The 25,161-nt window shown below is 39.2% G+C and overlaps 1 protein-coding gene across 13 annotated transcripts in view; it reads right to left on the reverse strand.

The window, feature by feature from the left end:
* Positions 1–1,136: 1,136 nt before the first annotated feature.
* The window catches only part of NRIP1 (nuclear receptor interacting protein 1), a 139,353-nt gene continuing 115,328 nt past the window's right edge, over positions 1,137–25,161 (reverse strand). For 11 of the 13 annotated variants that reach the window (XM_062622102.1, XM_062622104.1, XM_062622101.1 and 8 more), the window contains one exon: positions 1,137–5,028. In XM_062622102.1, coding sequence (XP_062478086.1) covers positions 1,178–4,663 — 3,486 coding nt within the window. In that variant the 5' untranslated portion in view covers positions 4,664–5,028 and the 3' untranslated portion in view covers positions 1,137–1,177. Of the gene's footprint in view, positions 5,029–21,018; positions 21,068–25,161 lie in introns of all 13 variants that reach the window. The other 2 variants (XM_062622106.1, XM_062622107.1) reach the window with 1 other exon arrangement.

Genomic DNA, 25,161 nt, shown 5'->3' on the forward strand with positions numbered 1-25,161 from the left:
TGACGGGGTAGTGCATTAAACCATGCATCAGCTGTTCAGAGAGTAATAAATATTGGCAGAATATGGATTCTTTTCCCTGGTTGTAGGAAGAGGCCAACACATTTTTCATTAAAATCCTATTCCATCTTTGAGTGGAAGCCTGAAGTGCTGCTTTAGCACAGTTAGCAGGGCTCAGCAGGGGAAGCAGGATGGTGCTAAACAGACATTTCATTTCACAAACTTCCCACCATTTTCCTCACTAAATATTTGCAACTAAGCTTTCTTAACTGTACTACACCAAGAGGCATTTTGGCTTTCCCCTTTTAACCAGGAAACTGACAGGAATGTGTTGACAAAAGGCCTCATGCAGTACTTGCACGGCCTATGAAAATCTGCCTTTTGTATAAAAACCTAGAAAAGTCCCTTAATCGATTAACTAGTAACTCGTAACTATGGCTAAAGATTTGGAGGATGGCATTTATCAAGAGCAGGGCAAGGAAGAAAAATAGATTTTACACCACTATTCCATCAGGACCACAAACAAGATTTAAAAATAACAATAAAAATTTTGGGAGCACTAAAAAAAAAGCATTTCAGTGCATTTCATTTATTAACACTGACACAGGTTTTCCAATATGATGAGCTAATACCTTGGACGGACTGCTCCTTTTCTTAAAAGTTATTCTTAAAATTTCACAAAACATATTAAACATTCAAAAAAAAAAAAAGAAGAAAAAAAAAAAGTACACTATCTCTATGTTCAGGCTTCCAAAAAAATAAGGATTATTTTACAGAGACGGAGGAAATGCAGCATTAACACCGCCTAGGCTGTATGCTTACACTTTATGTTATGCCAAAAACTTGCAGATCCAAATAAGACTCTGATCAAAAGGTACTCATAACTTAATCTGATACATACACAAATGTCTTGTACAAATTACAACCTTTCTAGTTTCCTTGTGACAATCTACTGTAAAGCAAATCTTATCTACATGTATTTTAAATAACATCACCAGAAAAATAAAAAGTTTAAAGTTTATCAAATGAAAATATGTTTCAATTAGACCATGCTTTTCTAAAATCATGCTCAATTTATACAGTAGTCAAGTTCGTACTCATTTTTATTTTTTCTTTTTTTTTTTTTTTTTAAACAAAGATTCAAAACCACTGATTGTAAACTCACTGAGGAGGCTGTAGTTTACTCTGGCTCTTTTTTGATTGTTCGCACTTTTTCCAGAAGTCCATGCACTTCTCCATTCACAGCATGCTGATGAGTGGTCTTACTCCCTATATGGCTGTTGTAAGGGCTTCTTAAGTTGGTAAAAGGAGTTTTAAGCTCTGCATCAGATATCAACTCCTCTTTGATGGTAACATGAGTTGAGCTATCAGTAAATGAAGGTCCATTCCAAATTTCTTTGTCATGTGCTTCTTGGCTACTAACAGAGTTGCCGCCTTTCTGTAACATATAGTACAATATTGGATTGGTTTTGGTCAGTCTTGGAGAGTCTTTTTCATAATCATTCTTGTCCATACCTGTGATTACCCATCTGATGGGCCCTTTTTCACTGGGCATGGGACACATGCTAAACTGGTCAGACTCGAGTCTAGATACTGTACTCCCCAAATGTTCAGGGAAGGGGGAACCGGTGGGACTTTTTACTGTTACAGGATACTGAAATGTTCTATGATCTACACAATTGTTCTGTTGCACAGGGCTTCCCATTAACGCATTTACTGATGAGATGCTGAATTCAGGTTTATTAATTGTTGCACTGCTTTTGTTTCCCTTTTTCTTGCCCTCAGCTAGTATGTGATTCCTATGTTGTGGCAGATCTCTCTCACAGTTTTCTGAGAGAAGCAGCTGTTTCAACACATTAAAGCCTTTACTATCTCTAGACCAACTCCTATTTTCACTTTCATTATTTGAACTGTGACTTACAGTGTACTTAAATTCAGCATCACTTCTGCTGAATTTCAGTTCTTGCTGGTTAAGCAAAGGCCCATACAGCGCCTCGGTAGGAGAAGCGTGATTGTTTGCAGCATCAGATGTATTACTTTTCATCTTTTTTAATGGGCTTTCCAAAGGCTCAGCATGAAGCTTCCTCTTCTTCGGTACTGTGCAAAGACTCTTTGATTCAAGGTGTGTCAACTCATTGTTTCGGTGACTTCTGTCTAGCTCATCTGCAGGGTAACTGTCTTGATTCTGCCTCAGCAACCTACTTAGTAGGCCGTTTTTGGAAAAAGAGAAATCTTGAGGTGAAATCGGCTCGGATTTCAACTCCTTGGATGCTGGAGAAGTAGCTGCATTTCTCTGCAGTGAATGTACAAATCCTTGAAATGCATTATCCTTGCCATCTCTTACTTGTGCATTTGAATTATAAGGAATATTTGATTCTTCAGATGGTTCAGTTTTTATTTTCACTGTCAGTATTTGCTCGTTCAAAGCCTTATCTGTCTGTTCTTGAGAACTTTCATCTCTTAAAAGCATCCTCTCTTTCTTTTCACTTTTACCTTTACTGGGAGTTCCCAGAAGCAGCTGAAGGACAGTGCGCCTTTCAAGGAGATTTTCTATTTCTGAACCCGGAATTCCTTGTTCAGCAGGTGCAGGCTGACAATTGAATATTTTGTTATTTTCTTCATGCGTACCCAACTTATTTGTAAGCAGAGGGCTGTTCAATCTATCAATCAAGCCAACAGGTTTATCTGTGTTTCCTGCTAGCAGGTGTTTGCTAGCTCTTTGTTCTTCACTTGACATGGAAGTCTGCATGCCACACTGAGCAAGGTTCTGCAACAGTTTGCTGGCACTGAATGCTGAAGAGTTCTGGGGACTATCATTCCTGCTCAGCTTCACTCCTTGAATTTCTTTGCTTTTGGAAAGGTCTATCAAATGTTTAGATGCGGGATTCACCAGTCTCTCTGGCTGGATGCTGCAGGCATACGGCGGTGAGCTACGCTTGATGGCTAACGATTGGTGGGAGAGATTTATAGGAGAATCTGCTTTTGTAGAAGCCAGCAAAGGGGGAGTGCTTAACGGAGTCATTCGACTTGCACTGGGACTGTCAGTAATTGGAGTCCTTTTACCAGTCTGTACAGAGAATTTTGCCACATCAGCCGCACTGTGTGGTCCCTGAGGGTCAGTAATCTTGTCTACATTTTCCTCACTCTTATGTCCAAGTAACAGCTGAAGTAGTGTTACTTTCTGATGGGGATTCAGCTTAGAAGCTTTTGGAGTGTCTTTGTCTTCCTTGTTCTCTGGACAGGAAACTTTTGGATCCCAGTTATGAAGCAAGGACTGAGTCAGGTTATCCAGTGATGCAGGTGGACCTGCATCTGGTTTATCTGTCCTCTGTTTAAAAGATAGGTCTATAGGAAGACAGTTAGAATGGGAGCTCTCATCATCACTGCTGTCATCCTCTGTAAAACTAGGATTGTTGTCTGAATATTCATCAATAGTTGTTGGTGTGCTGCCATCTTCGAAATTGCTGGCTCTCTCACTCTGTTCACGCCCTTTCATGTGTTTGGTGGTATTCTGACTTTTCAGCAGATGCAAGAGCAAACTGTTGCTGGGAGAGGTTTTCAGGTTACTTCTTTCCAAAGTACTTTTGTATCCCCCAGTTTTGGAAGATGAATGCATGACTCCCACTGAACTCTGAAATGGTGCCATATTGCTTTTGCTAGATACTGGTTTGGTTGATGATCCTGTTTGACCATTGAGATGGCTTGTCATTCCTTTTGCTAAACCAAACTGGCCAATATCTTTCTGAGTGCTTTCCTGTAATCTGGCCATAGCTGCAAGTCTCTCACTTGCTATTTGATTTGCATTTTGTGCTTTTAAAGCATGTTCCCTGGAATACTGCTGCAAGTGAGCTTCACTCGAAAGGAGTAACGCTAGCTGGCTGCATGCTACACTGGGCTTCGGTGAAGCAGCAGGACTAGATCGTTTCTCTACCATGCTTGCAACAGCTTGCAATCTTGCAGCACATGACAGTGGCTCATTTATCACTTTAGGTCCGCTCTGCACCACATGAGGAGATTCGATAAACCTCTCTTTAGGCAGGTTCTTTGTTATATCAGGCAGGCTGTTGTCCAGCTTCTGATCTTTTGCTTTGCTCTTCTTCAGCAGAGTCTTCAGGTGACTGGATGCAACACCATAGCACCTTAAATCTTTCTCCACTTGTAAAGAATCATGGTTAAGGGAATACCCTTGCTCCTTAAGGCTCTGCCTAATCTGCTGTGACAGAGCAACACTCTGCAGCCTAGAGCTGAATGACTGAAGCAAAGAGGCAAGTAATGTGCTATCCTGTTTGCCTTTAGGCACATTTTCAACCATGCCAGCTAACAAAGCTTCATTTTTTCCATCTAAATCCACAATGGAATCAGACAACCGCCTTCTCTTTGCTGCATTCCAGTCTTCTGAAGACTGCAACAGTCTTGCTTTTTTGAGGTGCAGCATGCCAGATCCCTGATATGTATTTGTGTTAAGAACTGGACCATTACTTTGACAGCTGGGGAATATATTTCCAGAAATCTTAAAGTTTTGATCCTCTCCACTATGCCCAGTAGACTTTTTGTCAACTGAAGTACCTGAGCCTCCTGCTGCTTGATGCATTAGTAATCCCTCTAGGTAAGTTAGAACAACAGAATCCTGGTGCATCTCAGAGCCAAGCTCTTCTCCATGAGTCATGTTCAACAAAAGTTTCCAAAAGGGCTCTGGTTCTATTCACTTCAAAGACTAGTTCTGCTGCAGCTGAATCAAGACGCAGTTAAGAAATAATAGGTAGATGTCTACAGTGCTTCCTCACAGACTTTCAGAAACAGTACAAAACGTCATATCCCAAGCAGACTTCTTCTGGTGTATACTGTTTGATGAGTCAGGTTTCCAATCATATCAATCTGCTGTTACCTAGAATATTTACGAAAGTTGTCCAGGAGGAGCATCAAAATGTGGTTCCACAGTAATCAAGTTCCACTAAGTATTTGCCACCTTCTTTCTCCAGGAAGCCAGCTTGTTTTTCATCTTTTTCCATCTCCACCAAGCACATAAAATTTCTACGTTAAAAAAAAAGAAAAAAAAAAGAAATAGAAGATTTAGAATAAGAGTTGTTTTTTTAAAAAAAATCTACAAAGCAAACAACAAAACACATTGTCTTAGAGATTAAGCATATATAGAGCAATAAATATCCACGTTCCAGAAGAAATGAAAAATTAAGTAATGGAAAAAGTCTACGGTAACTAGTTTAAAAAACGTGTTGAGAGAAAATCATGAGAGAAAATTTTATACAAAAATTAAGTTTAATTATCAAAAGGACAGCTACTACACGTATTCATCAAACTTGTTTTTCCTACAGCTCAAAATACGGAATAACATGAAAGGAAAATCTTAAATCACTCTATAATTTTTGACAAAAATTATGCTGGATTATACTTCACACTTGCATCAATATTTCTTCTTACTATGTAAGAATATCCTATTACACAGGATATGTAGACTATCACCCTAAAAGAGAATTAATGGGAAGAGGCTTGCCTAAAATTAACATTTAGGACAAATCTGTATTCAAATAACAGAACAGGCAGCATCATATATATGAATACATTTTTGTTTGGCACATAAATAATATTGCTGAAAGTAGAAACCAAGTTGTCACTGCTTCCCAGAACCATCTAGTAATGCAAAATCTAGCATGATAGCACAGCAGGGAGGAAATCTGTTGTTTTTACAACTCCCAGCTACCACAAGTCATTAGAAGAATCATGTGACTGGAGTGGTGAAAAGAATGCTTATGTTCCTGTTATAACATAAATCCTGGTATTAAAATCCTCCCTTCACCAGAGGATTTTTAGCTTCACATTCTTTCTGTGTATTAAATATATAATGATAAATGAAAAAACAAAACAGGTCTTCCTTAAAGTCTTGTTATTTTCAATTGTAGTCAATACTTTTATTTCTCGGATGAGGCAGTATGCTATAAAAAGCTGTTTTAAAAAACACAACAGTGGCATTTATGTTAGATACATCTCTTCAGTTTTAGTTATATTACTGGTCAATGGTAGCATGAACAGCTCAGTCACCACAGTTCAACATTGAGATCATTGCCCCACACATGCCTACTCCATCACTCATTCAGTTCTAAATTCACAAAGATTCAACATGATCAAAGCTAAGTGTCTTTCCACATTTATAACTCTACAATTAACTTTCACAGACTAAAAGTCCACTGAAAACTTGTATTTAGAAGTTTTAAAAGTATGCACACAGATGAAATCCTTGCCTCCTTAAAATGAATGAATATTTTACGATTGATTTCCATAGGCCATTTTTAAATTTGAAAACTACAGGCAATTAGAAGTCTGAAAGTTGTGAAGAATCAGCAGAACATGTAAGTAGCCATAATGCCAACAGCCCATATAATCCCCTCTGCAAAGAATCCCTTACTAGATTTTAAGTAATTTAGAGACTTTAAAAACTGAGCTATATTAAAAACAAAAACCAAAACCAGTCAACCAAACAGAAAAATCAAACCAAAATTCAAATCCACTTAAAACACAGCAACATGAAGTTGTAGTGTAAATGTGTATACCCATTTATCTAAATTTCAAATGAAAAGATGGTACCTATTGCTGAGGTCCCAGTAATTCTCTCAGAAATACATGTCTACACTAAGCATCATTTACATAATTACCTGTAGAAGACACAATGTTGTTTCAAATATATAACTTGACACTTAAATGTGGATTTATCTAATTAAAAATTACTCTTCCTACAAAAATTTGTGCATCTCTGGGAGGGATTTTGCAGAGTTTCAACCCAAAACAGACAGAACAAATCCTTGTTACACCTTATTTGTGATGGAAAACCAAGTAGTAAATTTCAGGGTCTGAAGGCAATCTCATAACTAAGCACTTCCAGCCAGTTTTGAACCGAGTATGTGTTTCTTCCACTATTTGAAGAGTGGTCATGTGGAAACCAAAGCAGCTTTGGAAATTAATGTTTAGCTGTACACCAAGTCTGTATGTTTGAAAACATACAGACTGTAGCAAAGAATTTCCCTGGACCCACTGAAATGTTAATAGTATTTCTTGTTATTATTAGTCTAGAAATTATCTGAACTGAGGAGGCAAAAATAGTGAAGAATAATTCAGAAGAGAAAGGAGAAGCCATACATCAATAGATCTCCTATTTCCCAGTAACGGCTGAAGAAAACTTACTGCAATTAGCCTCCAACATCAGTCTCTAATACCTATGAATCTCTACACCTAAAACCTGTATTTATTGTCAATATTGTAACAAACTAAATTGATAAAGATAACATACTTTCTTGACCACGTAACTACTGTATATGCACTCTTCGCTGTTGCTTCAGCTCTCTTCTCCCAGACTTCTGCATCCTAACAAATAAATAAAGCACTTGTTTTGCAGAGGCTATTTTCAGAACCTCCAAGAGCATGCACTGATAACAGCTCATTAAGCCACGTTTACCTAGACAGAACTAAAGCAGCTGCAGAACTTGTAGCACAAATGCTGTAACCGGGGGAGACACTCCCCAAGTGGAGCATACCATGGGAAATCAGTCCTTGCAGCCTTTTGAAAAGTGCCTAAGGAGAAACTGTGTGTTGAATAGGGGAGATAAGAAAATATTAGAATGCACTGTGTATGTCCAGACTATTAATTCTACTTTTGCAGTTGTTGGGGGTTTTTCTTTGATTGCAAACTAGATATACTCAGTCACCACAAAGATGTTAAAAGAATGATGATACTAGTATCCTTTGCTTACCATAAAGTATCATTGCTGCAAAAGACAGAGATGTTTGAGAACACATGAACACATCTAACAGGTCAAACCACAACAACCTCTGAGGCAACGGCTTTTTACTCCTGAAAATGTTACTTTTTTTTTGGAGGATTCTTTTAATTAATGAACACCTCAACTGTAAAACCTAATTGGAGACTCTGAACAAACAGCATCTCCCTAGTTACCCCAACAGATATTCAGCTGCTGCCATTTAAGATCAGTTCACAATTTAAACTAGTAAAATGACATCCACAAGACATTTTTCCAATATCTCAGATTAAGATTTCTAGTTAAATACCTTTGCTAAATGGAACAGAGACACAGTAAATTAACAACATTAGACTAGCATTATTTGAGCAGGAGGGTTGTACAGTCTAATGGAGATAACTCATAAAGCTTGTTATTGTCAGGGTGTCTTCTGTAGTTGAAATTCAGGACCTTATGAAAAAAAACCTTATAGAAGCCATTAAGGTTTTTGTTTAGGAAATCAGCAATGGCTAGAAGATTGCCTACATGAAGACTTATTAAAAGAGAGGCTATCCAAACTCAGGAATGCTGGCAGAATGATTAATATAGTTTGAAATGTATACATATACATATATATACACACACAAAGCTTAACTGCATTTCAGAGTTATTTAATGACTATCAAACTCCTCTAGTAATTTTATGTTCCATTTTTGAGATGAGACAAAATGCGAATTTGTAGAGCTAAAATCAAACTGGTCTGTGAAATTAAAATCTTTAGTTATTTAACAAATTCAGTGTTCAAATGATTAGAAACTACTGGAAGAGCCAGAAAAAGTCTCTTACTGACTGACTTCCCATTCACATATTCCCAAATGTAAAGGCTGCAGCCCACCACATCAACCAATGGCTCTGACAGTCATTTTAGTTATTACAGATTTGAGGAATGCAGTACAGTGATTACAGTGGTAGCTTGGGATCCAGGGGTCCAATTACTTGCTGTGCTGCAGACAGGCTAACTTTTGATTTTATTTTTCTATACTCTGTTTTCCCAGGTGGAATAATAGATGCAAACTTCAGAAATATAATTGAGGATAAACGCATTAAATGCTGTGTGTTGTTCAATAGCTTCAGTAAGTAAAACACAGGATTTTAAGTGGTTCTCCATCCTTACAGCCACCTGCAGTGAAATGCTGCAGAGCACAATCAAATTATGGTCTCCAAAAAATTTCCTAGATGCACTGAAAACTGCAACAGAATCTTGCAGCAAACTAAACATGAGTGGGGAAAATGAGATTACCTGTTCAGAATTACTTTGTTATTAAGCTCAATTTGCACTTTGATTTTCACAAGCAGAAAGGATGTATTCAGGGTGGTGGTAGAAGCACTTCAGTTAACTCTTTCTGCTAAGGTTGTAACAGGCCTGATCCAACAACCCAGGGTACCCAATCCACAGAGCTGCACAAATGTGCAGGTACTTCAATGGCACTTAAGCATGTGTGTTAATAGAATCAAGTACTTAAGTGCTTTGCTAAATCCCCACTTTGTAGCAGAAATCTACTGAGATGAATGGGGCAGCTGAGACGTCTTCACAGTTTTGATTCAGGCTGTCAAGACATTTTGAAGGTTCCCTTTGCAAATGTAGTTTAAGAGACAACACCACCAAAAACACACACAAACCCACAACAAACAAAAAAAAACAAACAAAACCCAATAACCCAATGAAACCAAAAGTGATCTGATAGTGGATAGCAAAATTCACCAATAAAAGGGTGTATTCTTCCATGGCTGCACTCAGATGAACTTGGGAATCAACAAACCTTTTTTACAATGAATTAATTGGGGAAAAAAAAAACAAAAAAAAAAAAAACAACAAAACCCACCGAAAGACCCCAAGGATAAAAACCAAAAAATAAACCATCAGGTTCCTCTCCTACAATCATAGGATATCGCTTCGAGAAAGCAAAAGCAGGCTTCCTTCCCAGAAGCTTGGCATGTTATTCACCCCTTTGTTAGCCCTACTGACTGACTCCAAAAGACATTTTAAACATAGAAAGGATAGCCTACTGCTTTTAAATAGCTAGGTGAGGAGAGGCCACATAGCGAATCATGTTGAAGCCAGCAGGAGCCCCGCTGCTGCCAGATTACTGGAGGGAATTCTAAGGCCCCAGTGCCACCACAAAGGTGGCATCCCCCATCATCCCAGGCAGCGATGCTCCCTCCAGGCTGCCACAGTCCTGATGCCTCTTGAGCAGCATCGCTCACTCTACAAAATACCTCCTTTGGATAAGGGCAGGGTTAGCAACAGCCACAGCTTCCAGGCTAAATCCTGCACAAGTATACCAAACAGAAAAGCATTCTCCCTACTGTCTTGCTAAGCTGTGTACTGCCAAATACAGTCTTCATGTTCATAAAAGATGTTTTAGACAACAGAATGGGGTGCTGTTTTTTTTCAGTATTAGGGGAAAAAACGGGGCCCAGTAGAAAGGCACAGACACAAACCAGCCGAATCAAAATTTGATGATTTTAGCAGCTTGAGTGGTAGAATTTTGAAAAATACTGCAGAAAACTGATTCCGTAACACCTGACACAACAGCTCAAAGAGCTGCAAAATCTATTGTTTTATGAAAACAGACAAACCCAGAATAACCGAGAAATCCTGTTATATAAAATTGACAGGAATACAGAACCAACAGCAGAGCAGACATAAAAAAGTTCTTCCTGGGAGAGTAACATTTGACAGACCACTGGACTGAAATGTTAGTGAACCAACAGCTGAGTAGGGAAGAAAAAACCCCAACTGTGCTGGCAGTAGGCTATTTACATTGACATTGGCTTTTAAGAGACTGTAAATGTAAATCCTAATTACTGTTGTTGTTAATCATGGCCCAAGAGGCACTTAAGGAAGGGGAGGCTGTTCCTACATATTCCTTCTGGGGTGTGGAAAGGGGGATTCAGACACCTCATTTCAGTAACCTTCTGCTCCTCAAATTTCATATGGGATTCTCTACAGTCCAGGAACCTGTGACTCACCCAGACCACACAATACCACCTCACAGGGACAAGGAGCTTTGGGAGGATATGTAATATGTACCGAGGGGGAATACAGTATTTCCACTGTCTGCTTAAGCAAGGTGTGGAAATATCAGAGATTTTCATATATGCACAGAGAGCTTTTCGGGAAGGCAGCAAGGCACGTTTGTACCCACGCTAGGAGCAATGCAGAAGTCAGAATGCTTCAAACTCGGCGGCAAAGCATTTTCAAGGGAAAAGATCAAAGTCTGAGCAGTGCTGGATACGTCGCAGCTTTTACCCGACATTGAGGAAGCACGTCACAAAGGAATGCCCATCTAGCTCTGTCCCCCCTGAGATGGGACAGCATGAGCATGAACTACAGCAAGAAAAGAGCGGTGGCGCTCAGAAAAACAGCTATGTCTGCACTGCAGACTGGCACGTACAGGAAAGAGCCAAGACAGCTCAACCGTGAGTAAGCCCAGCCCGGGAGTAAGGGAACCCGTGGAGATTAGCCTGCCCCAAGAAGCAGGGTATTTCAACATAGCTCTGGTATGCCATGACTCGTCCAGTGATGGCACTCAACTCACATCAGGTACTTCTTGCGGAAAACAGGGCACAGCTTACACAAGGCCACAGGCAGACATTTCTGCCTAAGTTACATGTGCCTCATGCTCATGAAGCTTACTTCACCAGCCTACCAGGAAGGAAGGGAAAAATAAGAAAGTATTGGTGGATAAGGGAAGAGCAACTAGTATCATCTACCTGGACTTGTGCAATGGGTTTGACACTGTCTTGCACAACATCCTTGTCTCTGTACTGGAGAGGCATGGATTTGATAAATGAACCACTCGGTGGATAAGGAACTGGCTGGATGATCACACTCAAAATGTTGTGGTCAACGGCTCAAAGTCCAAGTGGAGACCAGTGACAAGTGGTGTTCTGCAGAGGTCAGTATTGGGACCAGTGCTGTTCAGTATCTTTGTCGGTGAAACAAACAGTGGGATTGAGTGTGCCCTCAGCATGCTTGCTGATGACACCAAGCTGTGTGGGGACACTGGAGGGAAGGGATAGGATCCAGAGGGACCTTGATACGCTTGAGAGCTGGGCCAGCACAAAGCTCATGAAGTTCAACAAGGCCAAGTGCAAGATCCTGCACCTGGGTTAGGGCAATCCCAAGCACAAATACAGGCTGGGTAGAGAATGGACTGAAAGCAGCCCTGAGGAGAAGGACTTAGGGTTGTTGGTCAAGCCAGCAGTATGTACTCACAACCCAGGAAGCCAACTGTATCCTGGGCTGCATCAAAAGGAGTGTTACCAGCAGGCCAAGAGAGGGGATTCTGTCCCTATTCTCCAGTCTCGTGAGACCCCACCTGCAGCCCTGGGGCCCCCAACACAAGAGGGATGTGCACCTACTGAAGTGAGCGCAGAGGAGGCCATGAAGATGATGAGGGCTGTAGCACCTCTCCTATGAAGACAGGCTGAGAGAGCTGGGCTTGCTCAGCCTGGAGAATAGAAGGCTCAGAGAAGACCTTAGAGCAGCTTCCAGTGCCTGAAGGGGGGCTACAAGAAAGCTGGAGAAGGACTTTTTACAAGGGCATGTGGTGATAGGACAAGGGGGAATGGCTTTAAACTGAAAGAAGGTAGATTTAGATTAGACAGTAGGAAGAAGTTCTTTACTGTGGGGGTGGTGTCACCGGAACAAGTTGCTCAGAGAAGCTGTAGATGACCCATTGCTGGCAGTGTTCAAGGCCAGGCTGGATGGGGCTTTGAGCAACCTGGTATAGTGGAAGGTGCCCCTGCCCATGGCAGGGGGGCTTGGAACTAGGTGATCTTTAAGGACCCTTCCAACCCAAACCATTCTGTGACACTGTGAAATTAATTGATTTTAAAAAGAACAAACAAGCAAACAAAAACCCCCTCCCCCCAAACCCAAACCAAAACTGAACAACCCTCCCCCCAAAAACACAAACATCTGGACAATAAAACCCCTCACCCATCAACACCCCAAAACCAAGCATATCCCCAAAACAGCTGAAGTAAGTACATGGAGAGGCGGAAATGAAGGACAGACACAAGTGCCATAAAAGCTGAGTCTGTGAAAGCCTTAGTAGCAGCCCTCAAGGTTTACAAGTACACTCAAGCACTGTACATAGCTTAATCCAAGACTGTCCTGCACTTCAGAACCTCCTGCTAAATTCAGAGATGAGTCACATGGTGTGGCCATTTTTTGGTTTTGGCAGTCTTCAAACAAAAGCTTATGTCAGCCTACCTTAAATTAGTATTTGTTATTCTAACAAGTAAAAGAATTGAGCATCATAAAAATAATCACTCTTGGATGTGGAAAACCCACTCCATCCATATAACTTACAATTTCGCTCTCTAACTGAACAGTTCACAAAAATTTCAGTCAATTCTTTAGCACAGAGGAATGTACGTATACTTGCTCCTATAAATACTACTGCAGAAATCTCTCTATTTTGTTCTGTAATGGTATAGTAAAGGGCATATTTGATTTCATTTCTTGATCAGTATCTGCTAACATTCAGACATGAACTTAGAAACACTCTCTGCCAACTCTTTGCCAGTTGTCTATTCTTTTCCGTATTACATTCAACCTAGAAATGCCATGCCACCTGTGAAGGAATGGGGTATTTGACATCTAAACCTGCCCCATAAGTCACTGCTCAATGATCTTCGGCTACTGAAGACAAAAAGGGCAGAAACAAAATGATAGGGCAGAAAAGTTAGATCCCACCCCATCCTCAGTAAGGACAGGAATCCAGAAATAGCACCTCTCACTAAATCTCAGCTTAGGTAGTGTGCTGATCAAAGCTCATAAGTACAGTGCGCAGAAAGGCTTTTGGTGAATTGAGTCTTCTTATTCAAGAAATAAAAACAAATAGGCATGAAAATATATACCAAGACCTGTTTTCAGGATAGAGAGGTGGATAATATACTGGCAGGTATACCAGAATGGTCGAAAGATGCACCTTTCCCATCTTTGTGAGCCAGCTGCATAAATAAGCAACTAAAAGGAAACTAACAACCAGATTCACATTCCCTTCAATAGATATGAAAACAAATCACCAATTATGCATTTAACTCTACACCAACTCCCCAAGAATGACATTTGATTAATACACAGTGAAGAAATCAATGTCCTCTTTCTGGACTATCATGCTTTTGAGTTATGATCAATGCATGCAGATAATGCATTTCCACACAGCTCTGACCTTCTGCTTGCTGAAAGGATCTAAACATACAGGCATTTATTGACAGCACTGCAATGAAACTGTGCATTTTCTTGGATTTGTTGGAATAACTGTACGTGTTAGGTGACTTGTCATATTGTAAGTCATTTTATGTTGTTTTAAGAAAGAACTGGTTTCACAGAGACCAAACTGCAAAGCACTGAAAAGTAGTGCACAGCTTCTATTGACAGTAGTAGTTGTGTTCCACTTGGGACCAAGTGTTTCATGGTTAGTTATAAATGAGAGGCACTTTCTAGACTTTCCCTCAGAACAGTTTTCAGCTAACCAAGCACAAATACACAGTCATTCCATAGCAAGATCTATTCAATTATATGTAATACCCCATAAATCCATGCTAAAGACCCAGATGATTTGTTTTTTTGGTTTGTGGTTTTGGGGTTGTGTTTTGGGTTTTCTTGTGGGTTGTTTTTCTTTTGTTGTTTTTTTTTGGGGGGGGTCCCCTCTTTTTTTGGGGGGGGGCTTGCTTTTTCTTAGTGGGAAGGACAATGTAGTTTCTATTATAAGGAGAGATTTCTGCTTATGCACATGATGTTTCTAAAGGCTGCAGACACAGAAAAGGCTCACAATTTCAGTTAAGTGGGGAAAAGAAAAACCTGCATTACAAGAAGGTCTCTAATAGTTCAATTGCAATTAAAAAAATATTTTTTTTTCTCTCCAAAATAGCAATAAGCCCAAGTGGAATTAAAGATACAACATAAGAACCTATTTTAGCAAAACCTGGGGAGAAAACGCTAACAACATCTAAAGAATGTCACAGAAAGCCCTCATCTTACCACTATGCCAGAGTTAATCTGAAAACAAGCATAACATAAAACCCTAAGTAAAATGCTAAAAGCCTTTTGAATCATATAGATGTATATAGAGACGATCAGTTAGTTAATAATATACCCAGACATTGGAAATTGAATTGCAGCTCAATCTTGGCCATGAATCAAATCAGAACAAGTAAAATACAGACTTAGCTCAAAACTGATAACTTTATTCACCGTCACAAAGCCATGGTAAGAACAGAGGATGGCTGGCAAGGGGAGGTGTTTAACTACTCCTCAATACAACAACACACACTTTGAGGTAATTTCTCAAATTTTATGTTGATAAAAATGGCAAGCACTCCAAGAAGAAAAATAATATGCCATCAAAGTTGTGGAAAAGAGCTTCTACTAATATGTCTTACATTTATAAGTGCGACATGAAGGAAATAACTGCAAAATAGCAAGAAAAGCTAATTATTGTTACCACCTGTTCTATTAATATCAAGAAAATTGAAACAGGTGATCACACCTATTTAAAAAATGCGTAAAACAAAAAACTACAGATGTGTAATTGATTTCTGAAGAAAATGTGTGATTTCCTACATATGATAACATTATCCCCAAAATGAAAGACCTATTAAAAATAAATCTATTCCTCCATACTTACACATACGTACTAATTTTGGCCATCTTTCATAGTGGCTGCCCCATCCCTCGAAGTGTTCAAGGCCAGGATGGGGCTTTGAATAATGTGGTCTAGGGAGAGGTGTCCTAGACGGTAGGGGGGTTAGAAACAGATGATCTTTAAGGCCCCTTCTGACCTAAACATTCTGTGATTCTGTGACAGTGCCCATCAAACCAAGCAGCTCACTAAGCCTTTATAAAGCCATATGCCCAAACATCAATTACACCAACCAACTTCACTGCCATGATAGCATAGGTCTAAAATTAAGCCTGTGCTCAAGAGCTCTGGTGAATGCAAGTAGCACCAGCACATCAGATCCTACCTGGCTGCTAGCAAGCTCCGCCTTGATCTCTAGAAATGAATACCATCTCAAATCACCATGAAGAACAATCCTAGTAATCAATAAAATAAATAATAAATAAAAATAAAATAAACTAGTTCACAAGCTGCACATTCAAAGGTATACAAAACATGGTTACATGTCTGATCCAACTGTTAAGCCACTGTCACAAGTTGTAGCCTTGCCTTGATCTATGGATCTGCAGCCTCTAATGCCTGCCACCTTCCCAGTAGTGACACAAGCATCCCCATAGGAAGCTCCTTCAAGGCAAGTCAGACCAAGGACCTCATCACCATCAGAACCCCAAAGGTACTGCTGAGAGGTTGTTTCACAGTCGTTTTACGTGTGACTACAAGAGTGGCACGAGGAAGGACAAAAAGCAGGGATTACTTTCAGTACCAAGCCCAGACTTATGCCAAATGAAAACACTGCTACCAGTGAGATTCTTACAGAGGAAACCCCACCTCCAGGCAGAATGTCTGTGCTGAATTTAGAAGAGTTCATTGTTGAGATAAAGATGCCTTTTTAAGAAGCATCTTCTCAACAGAATTAAAAACAAATAAGTGGTCAATATATTCAAGATCTGAAAAGATAACTGGAAATAAAATAATTGATTTCAATATTTTACTTTTTCTATTTTACTGAGGCATCTTGTGAAGCTGGAGTATAAATCCTATTAAACTGAACTTAGTTTGTCCATTCCTAAAATAGACTTGACATACAGACACAAACACAAGGTCAAGGTCACAGATCAGCAAGAAAGATTACAAAGAGGCCTGATGTAAGAGCTGGCATTTGAACAAAGCTCCTAGATATATTTTTTTTCAGTATGCTTACCAGAAATACCGCTACACTACATTTTCTTCACATTGGTACATTACATGTTTAAAGTATTCCCTACCTTTAAGAGCAGCTGCCTTGATACTTATTTATTTTGACAAGATATGTTAGGCAGTATATCAAGTAAATTAAAGAAGAACCCTTATGTTAAATGAAAAGGGAGCAGTGGACACTTTTTGTCATGCTTTTCACTCTGTTCAGCTATGTGTTGATACATATGAAATCAAAAGTCCAAAAGGGAAACTCACAAATATAGGACGTGACAGTAAGACCACCACTACAGAATCAGGACCAGAGTTTATAACTTCATGCAGTCCAAGTTACTTATCTTAACATAGCAACTGTGTATTTGGATGTGCATTTCCAAGCACAGCAATTGCTTATTCATCCTAATCAACTGTGTGCACAGCATATATTTCTCAATTAAAAAACCCAAAAGAACTCTTAACACAAGGTCTGTGCTCAACACAATCAAACTAAGCTCTTCTGTAATAAGGACAACATTTACCTCCTAGAAAGCTGCTTTAATGCTGAACACTGAGTAAGTGAGCAGATTAAACACAGCAGCAACAGTTGAAAGACTCATTAAAACTCAGTTGCTGAAAATAGTTAGCAATGAAAGTCATTCACTGATCTATCCATCCATCTATCCATCCACCCACTGATACATTCTCAAAGCTTTAAACACATGCTGAAGAGTATTTAGCTTATGGGTCACATCCACCAGACATACCTTCCTATGCTTAACAAGAGGAAGAAAAGGTGTCTTGGGTGACATAATGTCATATGACATTCAAAGATTTACTGCTCCCACAAATTTTAGATGATCACTGCAATAAACAGTAACATACAGAATAGCATGCCTTGTACTCTTACTTCTGAACCCCTACTTTCAGTACCAGCACGGCTCTGATGTTAGTCTAGACATGACTGGGAGCAGTTTATACTTAGCCAAAGAGCCATGTCTATAAATAGGAGCATTCAAGTTTGCATTAAAGCTTTTACTGGAGCCCATCTGGGGTGACCTGCACAACTCACTTACATGCAGGCATCTCAGACATTGCCAGTAAAACTTTCATACCATCACACACCCTCCTGCATCTTGTTTCAGCTGTGCTTCAACATTTGTGCTTCAACTGATTTTTCTCCATTTAATTCTCCTATGGGTGTTAGATTTGCAGCACTCTTTCTGAAAGGCTTTTTTGAAAACATACTTCATAAGAATTAGATTGTCACCTTTCTACGCTATAGTATTGCCTGATCTACTAGAATCAGATACAAACCATCCTGAAGTCTGGGATACAAGCTTCTCAGTGCAACAGTGTAGGTGTTTTTAGCTCTGATAGTGATTCATCAGGTCTTAAAACAGTTACTGCTTTAAGATCACACTGAATTAACTTGTAGACCTTGGAGCAATAGAATTCTACTCTTCCTTAGTCCCTCCTTTTCTAAAACCTTTCAGCAAAATGGGAGAAAAGGGGAGGTTTCGGTTTGTTGTTGGGCTGTTGTTTTGCTTTGTTTTTGTTGTTTTGCCTCATTTTCCTTCAAGCAGGATTTCTATCCTTCCCATTTTGTGAAAGGCTGATAAAGCTTTTTGCTGCACTGAAGTGTTAGGAACAAAAAAAAAAAAAAAAAGGAAAAATTAAATCAGGCAATGATTATGATTCAAGATTAAAAAAAACAACCCAAGATTAAAAAAAAAACCACAGAAATCCCCCCCCCCAAAAAAAAACCCAAACAAAAAAAATTTCGTTCAACATCCACAAAAAAATCCGTAATGTACTCTGAGAACCAAACACATATGAAAATGTGAATATGTATTTCACAACCAAAAACATTCTAGGAAACACAATAGCTTATTAGCAGTACAGCTATCCAATACTTCAGACTCTAAAGCAAGTACACTTGGAGTAACATAGCTTTTTTAAGTTTACTAATGCATGAAAATTGGAATAAGTAAAAAAGCTTCTATGTTAATTGAACTATATTACAGAGAATAACTGTTCATTCACTATCATTTTAGGTCTTCTCTCATGCTTATACAATGAAAAACACTTTAGTCAGCATAACCAACCCTTTAATAAAAAAGGTCAGCATCAGTTAGGGGGATGGTGGTTGGGTTAGGTCTTTTTTGGGGGTTTTGGTTTTTTTTTTGGTAGTGTTTTTGTTTTGGTTCCTCCCCCCTTCCCCCCCCCCATTTCTTTTTTTCTATTAAATACATGCTGACACCCTTTATACATATAACCTGCAAGAGCAGGAGGCTTCTGCTAGTTCTGAATTTTTAATCAAATCCCCCACTTTTCAAGCAGCAGGGATGAGGCAGGTGCTACCAGCAGCCAGTGGCAGTTTTAGGCCCAATTCTATTCCATTCCATTTCTCTATGTCTCTGCCTCTTAAACGGCTTTCTGCACAGAGATACTAAGGTAAACCATTTCAAGTGTGCTGTCTTTTAAGGGGTGCTAATAACAAACTGCAATAAATGACTAGCCAATACAGCAACAAAAATGAGTATGACAGCTAGCACAAAGAGAGTACTTCTGGTCAATTTAGTAGTCAAGCAGTCCACAACAATGGACTATCTTGAAGCACTGGATGGCTTCCAATGCCCAATCCTGTAAAGGTACATTAAAGGAAAATAAATTACATTGTCTGTGGCTATACTTACATGTGTGAAATCCCAAATCAAGTTTTTAAAAATGTTAAAATATCATATCAATGAATAATTTAGTAGTAAGTCCTTGAACTTTTACTTTTTACTTATTTTCCCTAATAAGTAGGTCTGTGGATTTTAATAGGATAACAAAATAATTACATGTTATTTTGCATATGCTCAGGTTTGTGCATGAGACAGGCATCTAATTGATGCAACGTATATTAAGGTTGCAGAATTAGGCACATGATAGAGGCACTTCTACTATACTGAAAACCAGCAATACATTACCAGTTTAAGCATCATGACTATTACAAGCAAACTGGTTCACATTCAAAATTTGAATATTCTTCTATTATTCAGGACACAGCATAGGATTTCCTTTTTCAAACAAGAGGTGTGAAATCAGTTAACTCAGCTTTCCCAATCCTCAAATTGCTCAACACACACCAACTATAGCTGGTGATCTGGTTTCCCACATGCTGGAAGTCTGGTACCAATTCTGATTCTTCATCTAGCAAAATCGGCTGGTGGTAACAATGAAAAGCAGTGTGAGGTAGGTGGTGAATCTGCCTCTGTAGATCTTGCCTTAGCTTTGGGGGAAAGGAGGCACAGACAGGACAGATGCGACATGACACCTACAGAAATATTTCAAAGTTGCAATTACAGTTTTAATCTGTTCCCTTAATGTCTACTGATAAACTGGGGGGGGGGGGGGATTACCATAAAACAAAAGGTTCCTGAATCTAGCAAATGAACCTGTGAAAATCCATGAAAATAGCTTAAATTATGTATCACGTATTATCATGTATAATATTTTCCATAGCTACAACCCTATTGATTCAGCTGATCAGGCTAGGTATTATTTCCAGCTTCATGGTAGAGATTTGAGCATGGCTGACAGGTCACAGCTCCTGTCCTTTGTATATGTAGCCATCTTTGCTTGATGTATGCAGAAGAGCGATTTCCCAGCTCAATATACCATCAATAAGTAACTCACATTTTCTATATATTGAATCAATATATAGTAAGGTATTGTTGATGACCTGATGATAAATTTCATTGACTGCCTGTAATCTCACTAAATTGTACTTTTGCTTCTTCTATTAGCCTTACAATAATCCTGCCATAAACTAGGAAAGAACATTTTTGTTCAACCCTTGTTGCTAAATTTCATCAGTGAGCAATACCAAAAGAACTTCACCAAAGACTACATTGATGTGATTTCATTCCACAGCAGTTCAGGCTGATATGTACCTGCAGCATCTTACAGAACCACAAGCAGATTCACAAATACCAAATTAATGCAGAAGCAAATCATACTGGCCAAGGGAGCTTCAAATCAAACAGGGCAACAAAGGAAGAACAGAGGGGGGAAAACCCAACCCAACTGAAACCAAACAACCAAAACCCCACTCTTCTCAAAGAGACTTCTTGCTCTAAAAGCATATAATTTAAAATCCATTTGCTGAGAAAAGTTTTGGTGGGCAGGTGATCATGTCTATGGCTTCCCTGGAAACTTTCAGCAGATTCTTATCTTGGCACTCTAGTTAGCAACCTCAGGAAAAGGAGATCAAAGACTAACTGGGGATGTGAAATAGACTCAGAATTTTTAAGGGGGATACAGTTAAAGCTAGTGTGAATTAGATAAAGTTACCACCCCACACCTGGGGTGAGAAAAAAATACAGGTTAGTAAACTCAAGTTCAGGGGCAGAGATTCGTACCTTTCAATTGTCAGTGCTGGTTCTTTGTGAATCTGCTTTTCACTCCACCCTGGCAAAAATAAATACATTCATATCAGGATGCAGAAACTTATGACGAAAACAAATTTTATTTCTACTGTAACAGGAATGTCATTCTGTTAATTCAGTATCAGCTCATGACAGGGAGTACATCTTGCTTCTTAACAAGGTATCAACAGACTAAAATAGTTTCTGCCTGAAGTTGGTTATATCCATGGTCAGTTTGTGACACTACCAGAGCTTGACCAGCAAAAAGCTGAGCTGAGCAAGCTGGTAAAGGTAACCTGCCAGGAGAGAGATAAATCTCCTCACCTTGTTAATGCTATCCACTGTGTCAGAAAAAGTTGTTATCAGGAGATTACCTTTATGCTGACACTCCCGACTATCCATTAACCACAATGAAAAAAGAAAAACAAACGACAACCAAGCAAACAGCACACACCTTTGACACTGCATCCTCCTCCTCTAAAAATCTTACTCATCTTCTCCCACTATTATCCTGAAGTTACTCTAGTCTTCTCTCAGCTCCCTACTTCTACAACCACACTTCTGTAACATTACAGACACCAACAATCCTTCCACACTACACAAAACACAGCTGTTAGTGTAATCCTTTCCCCTCAAGGCACTCTGACCATATAACCCTTTACTTCAAGTTTTCAATTGTTTTTCTCTTGCTCTAGATTGAATCTAAAATTTCTCATCAGAGTTCTACAGACATTAATAACTTTACTTCTATCCACATAGCCTAACCACTTACTGTGCCCTTCTTCCTTACTCTTTTGTTTCCACAAACACTCATGTTTACTGTAATACTCAGGCACCTCTCACAGGAAATTCCATTATGCTTCTGCACTGCTCCCCCCAGGCAAAGATCATCAACACTCTGGAGGCTATTTCTTCCTCTGCTCCAACAGTAAATCACTGTAGCAAAAATGAATCCAAATCCACCCAAAATACTTCCTGCAAAACCACAAGCCAAAACACAAATGATGTATGCTGCTTGCCTTTCCTCACAGATTCACACCACACTATTTGTTCCCTTTCCCTCATCAGGCTGTATGAAGTTTAAAACAAATACACTGCACCTGTGAGATGCTGAGTACATACATTATATGAATTCAGCTGGGCAACAATTAAATGAAGCCCTAGAGCAATACTGGCCTCCAGAATAAGCCTGTTTTCCCTTCTCTTACAGAAGAAAAAACACCTTTATTGTTTTTGCAGTGCAACAATACATGCTGCTGTAATAATACAGATTCACCCAAAACCTTTCTTTTACTACATATGATTGGAGAGGAAAGAAAGAGTGATACATGCTAAAAGATCAACAGAACACAAAGATTAATAATATGGGGAAATGGGTACAGGAGGGCTAAAATATAATGTAGAAAGAAGAAAAACCAGTACCCAAGGGCTACCCTTATCTTGAACTGCTGCTATTAAAAACCTAGTGAAAGCACCTTCCTTTCCCTGGCTGGTACAAGGACAATATCCTTAGCCCAACACAATCTGCTATCCCTTCAGAGAGCACAGATGGAAGAATGACCAGAGAAGGAAAGGAGATACAGCTCCTAGGAAAAAGTCTTCTCATAGAGATGTTTATTTATTTTTTTTTTAATCATGACAGCAAACGGTACCAAACACAACATGAACAAGTAAACTTTTGAAGAGGAAGATGAAGGCAGAGAGAGTACCTGCCTCAGGTACCAGCTAAACATAAGATCTCGTTCAAGGAAACAAAGGAGGACTTTTGTATCTCAGTCGCCTTAATGAAATTACCTTCTGAGCCCAAACAGCAGACTTAACTCTGTAAATTCTCCACCTTTTGGAATATAATTTCTCCTTCTATTCCTCAGATCAGAGGGATTTGATTCACTAGGTCTACCTCTGATTTCAGTTTTATTGCACATAAAACTTAACCCTTCCTTCTGAAGTCCCTTTGGTATCTTCTCTATTAAATCACATAACCCAAAGCTTGCCTGTAGCACTTTTGAAGGTGAACTGTTTGGCTTACTGAGAACAACCTACTGTGATGCAAATTCCACTCACCTTCTCTATATGCTGCCAGGTTTACGAGAGCAAGTCTGTCTGTGCTTGACATTTGCTGGGAAACACACCAGCATAATTACTATTGTAAAACATTTTATATTCCCGTACATTTTACACTATGACCCAAAAGTGCTTGCAAGCTAAAACAAGATACAGGGATAACTAACTGGAAAGGAGGAGCTGTAGGGGGAAAGGTAGGTATAAGGTAGAAAAGCATCAATGGCAGGTGAAGACAGTGAGGCTATTCAAGCTGCCTGGGACACTGTTTCAGAAGCATAAAGTCCCCATGTAAAAGAGCAGCAGAAACAAGATGATGTAGGACAGTGCACACTGTGAAAGGATATAGGCAACCTGCTTCATTAAGATACAAAGCCAGAGATGATATTTAGGTAGCATGGTTCCTAAAACACGAGCTGTTTTTCTCTACCATTGTAGGAAGCATTTCCACTGCACTGCAATAAACATCATGTTACAATGCATACGGACAGGAAGTAAAAGTCTTCAGGAGTTTAGATTATTTTTATTGTGATCTTGACCAGTGGAACAAATGGGAGGACTGCAAGATCTGAAACATCTTGACTGTAATCTATTGTTGAGAACGTGGTGGGGGGGAGGTAAAGAGAAAAATCAGACCGAAAGCTCCACTTACATAGGGGGATAGGGAGTAAGATTCCAGAATGAAAATTAATAGACTAAACTATTCTTGTAATTAACTTCTACATATGAGAAGCAAAGTGTGCACTGAATGTAAATTATTTTTGTCAGCTGCCTGGTAAGACACAAATGACTCTAAAAACCATGGAATAACAACAGCTTCCCTTTTGCTAATCCATCTGAACATAAGATGTTACTGGAAGTATCCTTCTCAAGTTTTCCAGGCATTTTTGTGCTTACCTTTAATTGCCTCAGTTTAATATACGTGGGTATTTTCCAAGAGCAAGCATGATCCACGTTCTACACAGACACCGATCATGAGAAAGGCAGTAGTATTTATGATAGTTTTCCTAATGCATATCCAAAAACCCCAGACTATTTGACTGGGATATGTCAGCAAAACCTTTCCTGCGCTAGGTACTGACACGAAAACCTCTCTTGTTTAAATTAAACATTTCTCTTTGTTTGACCGGCAAATTTGATTACAAGTTTAATTTTTGCATAGTAAAGTTCATCCAGCCATTTTAAATTTCAAATTGGTTTGCACTCCATCATGACCAGCTGAATGCCACAAAAAACCTTTCACGTCATGATCTCATAAATCATGGAGAACAGAAGAAATGCTCTCAGGAGCAGGGTACTGTTGATAAGAGACTTTTCCCTCCGTTGACTGTACTGTCAGCTGTAACTACATGCAAGAGCCCACACTTGCAAATTACACAGAACATGCATCTGAACTACCCTTCCATGAAATTATTTTCTTTGTTAAAATGACAGTCACAGATAGAAAAGCTGAGAAGTGTCTGAAGTTGACCAAGCATCCTTCCTTTCTTTGAGGCAATATACAACCATCATTTCAAAACTCTATAATTAAAAAAATAACCCTTGATGTACTCCACTGCCAAGCTGCAGATAGTATGCAACATTACTAACCATAGAAGGGATTTTCATAGACTATCCATCCACTACATGAATCTGGAAAAGAAAATCCCAAACTATTTTGGACTTGAATTAACTGCAGAATTCATTTCCATGTTACTTACACATAAACCGAGGTCATAAAAATCCTCACTCACAAACAAATTAATGACAATAAGAGGCATTTCAGTTACCAAAGACCTATTTCAATCTGACATCTAAGTATCTGATGTTAGATGGCTGCAGCTCTTTGCAGACTGATCATAGTAATTTTACTCCTCTATTGTTCACCAGGACCTCTCATTATAGGCACTGTGTGGGTCTAAACCATGTTGAAGGCTACTGGGCACTGTCAAAACTGAAAGAAAAAAGTTACTTGATATATAGACAAAACAGCACACTTTACAAACATCAATGAACATATCACAGCAGTCCTTTGAAATATTCCCCCTTTACACGAGGAACAGTGTATACAAGGAAGATTAAGCAACTCACCCACAG

The sequence above is a fragment of the Pezoporus occidentalis genome, unplaced genomic scaffold (genome assembly GCF_034315485.1).
Source record: "Pezoporus occidentalis ecotype Australia unplaced genomic scaffold, CSIRO_AGI_Poc_V1 ctg24, whole genome shotgun sequence".
In the NCBI taxonomy this organism is placed as follows: Eukaryota; Metazoa; Chordata; class Aves; order Psittaciformes; family Psittacidae; genus Pezoporus; species Pezoporus occidentalis.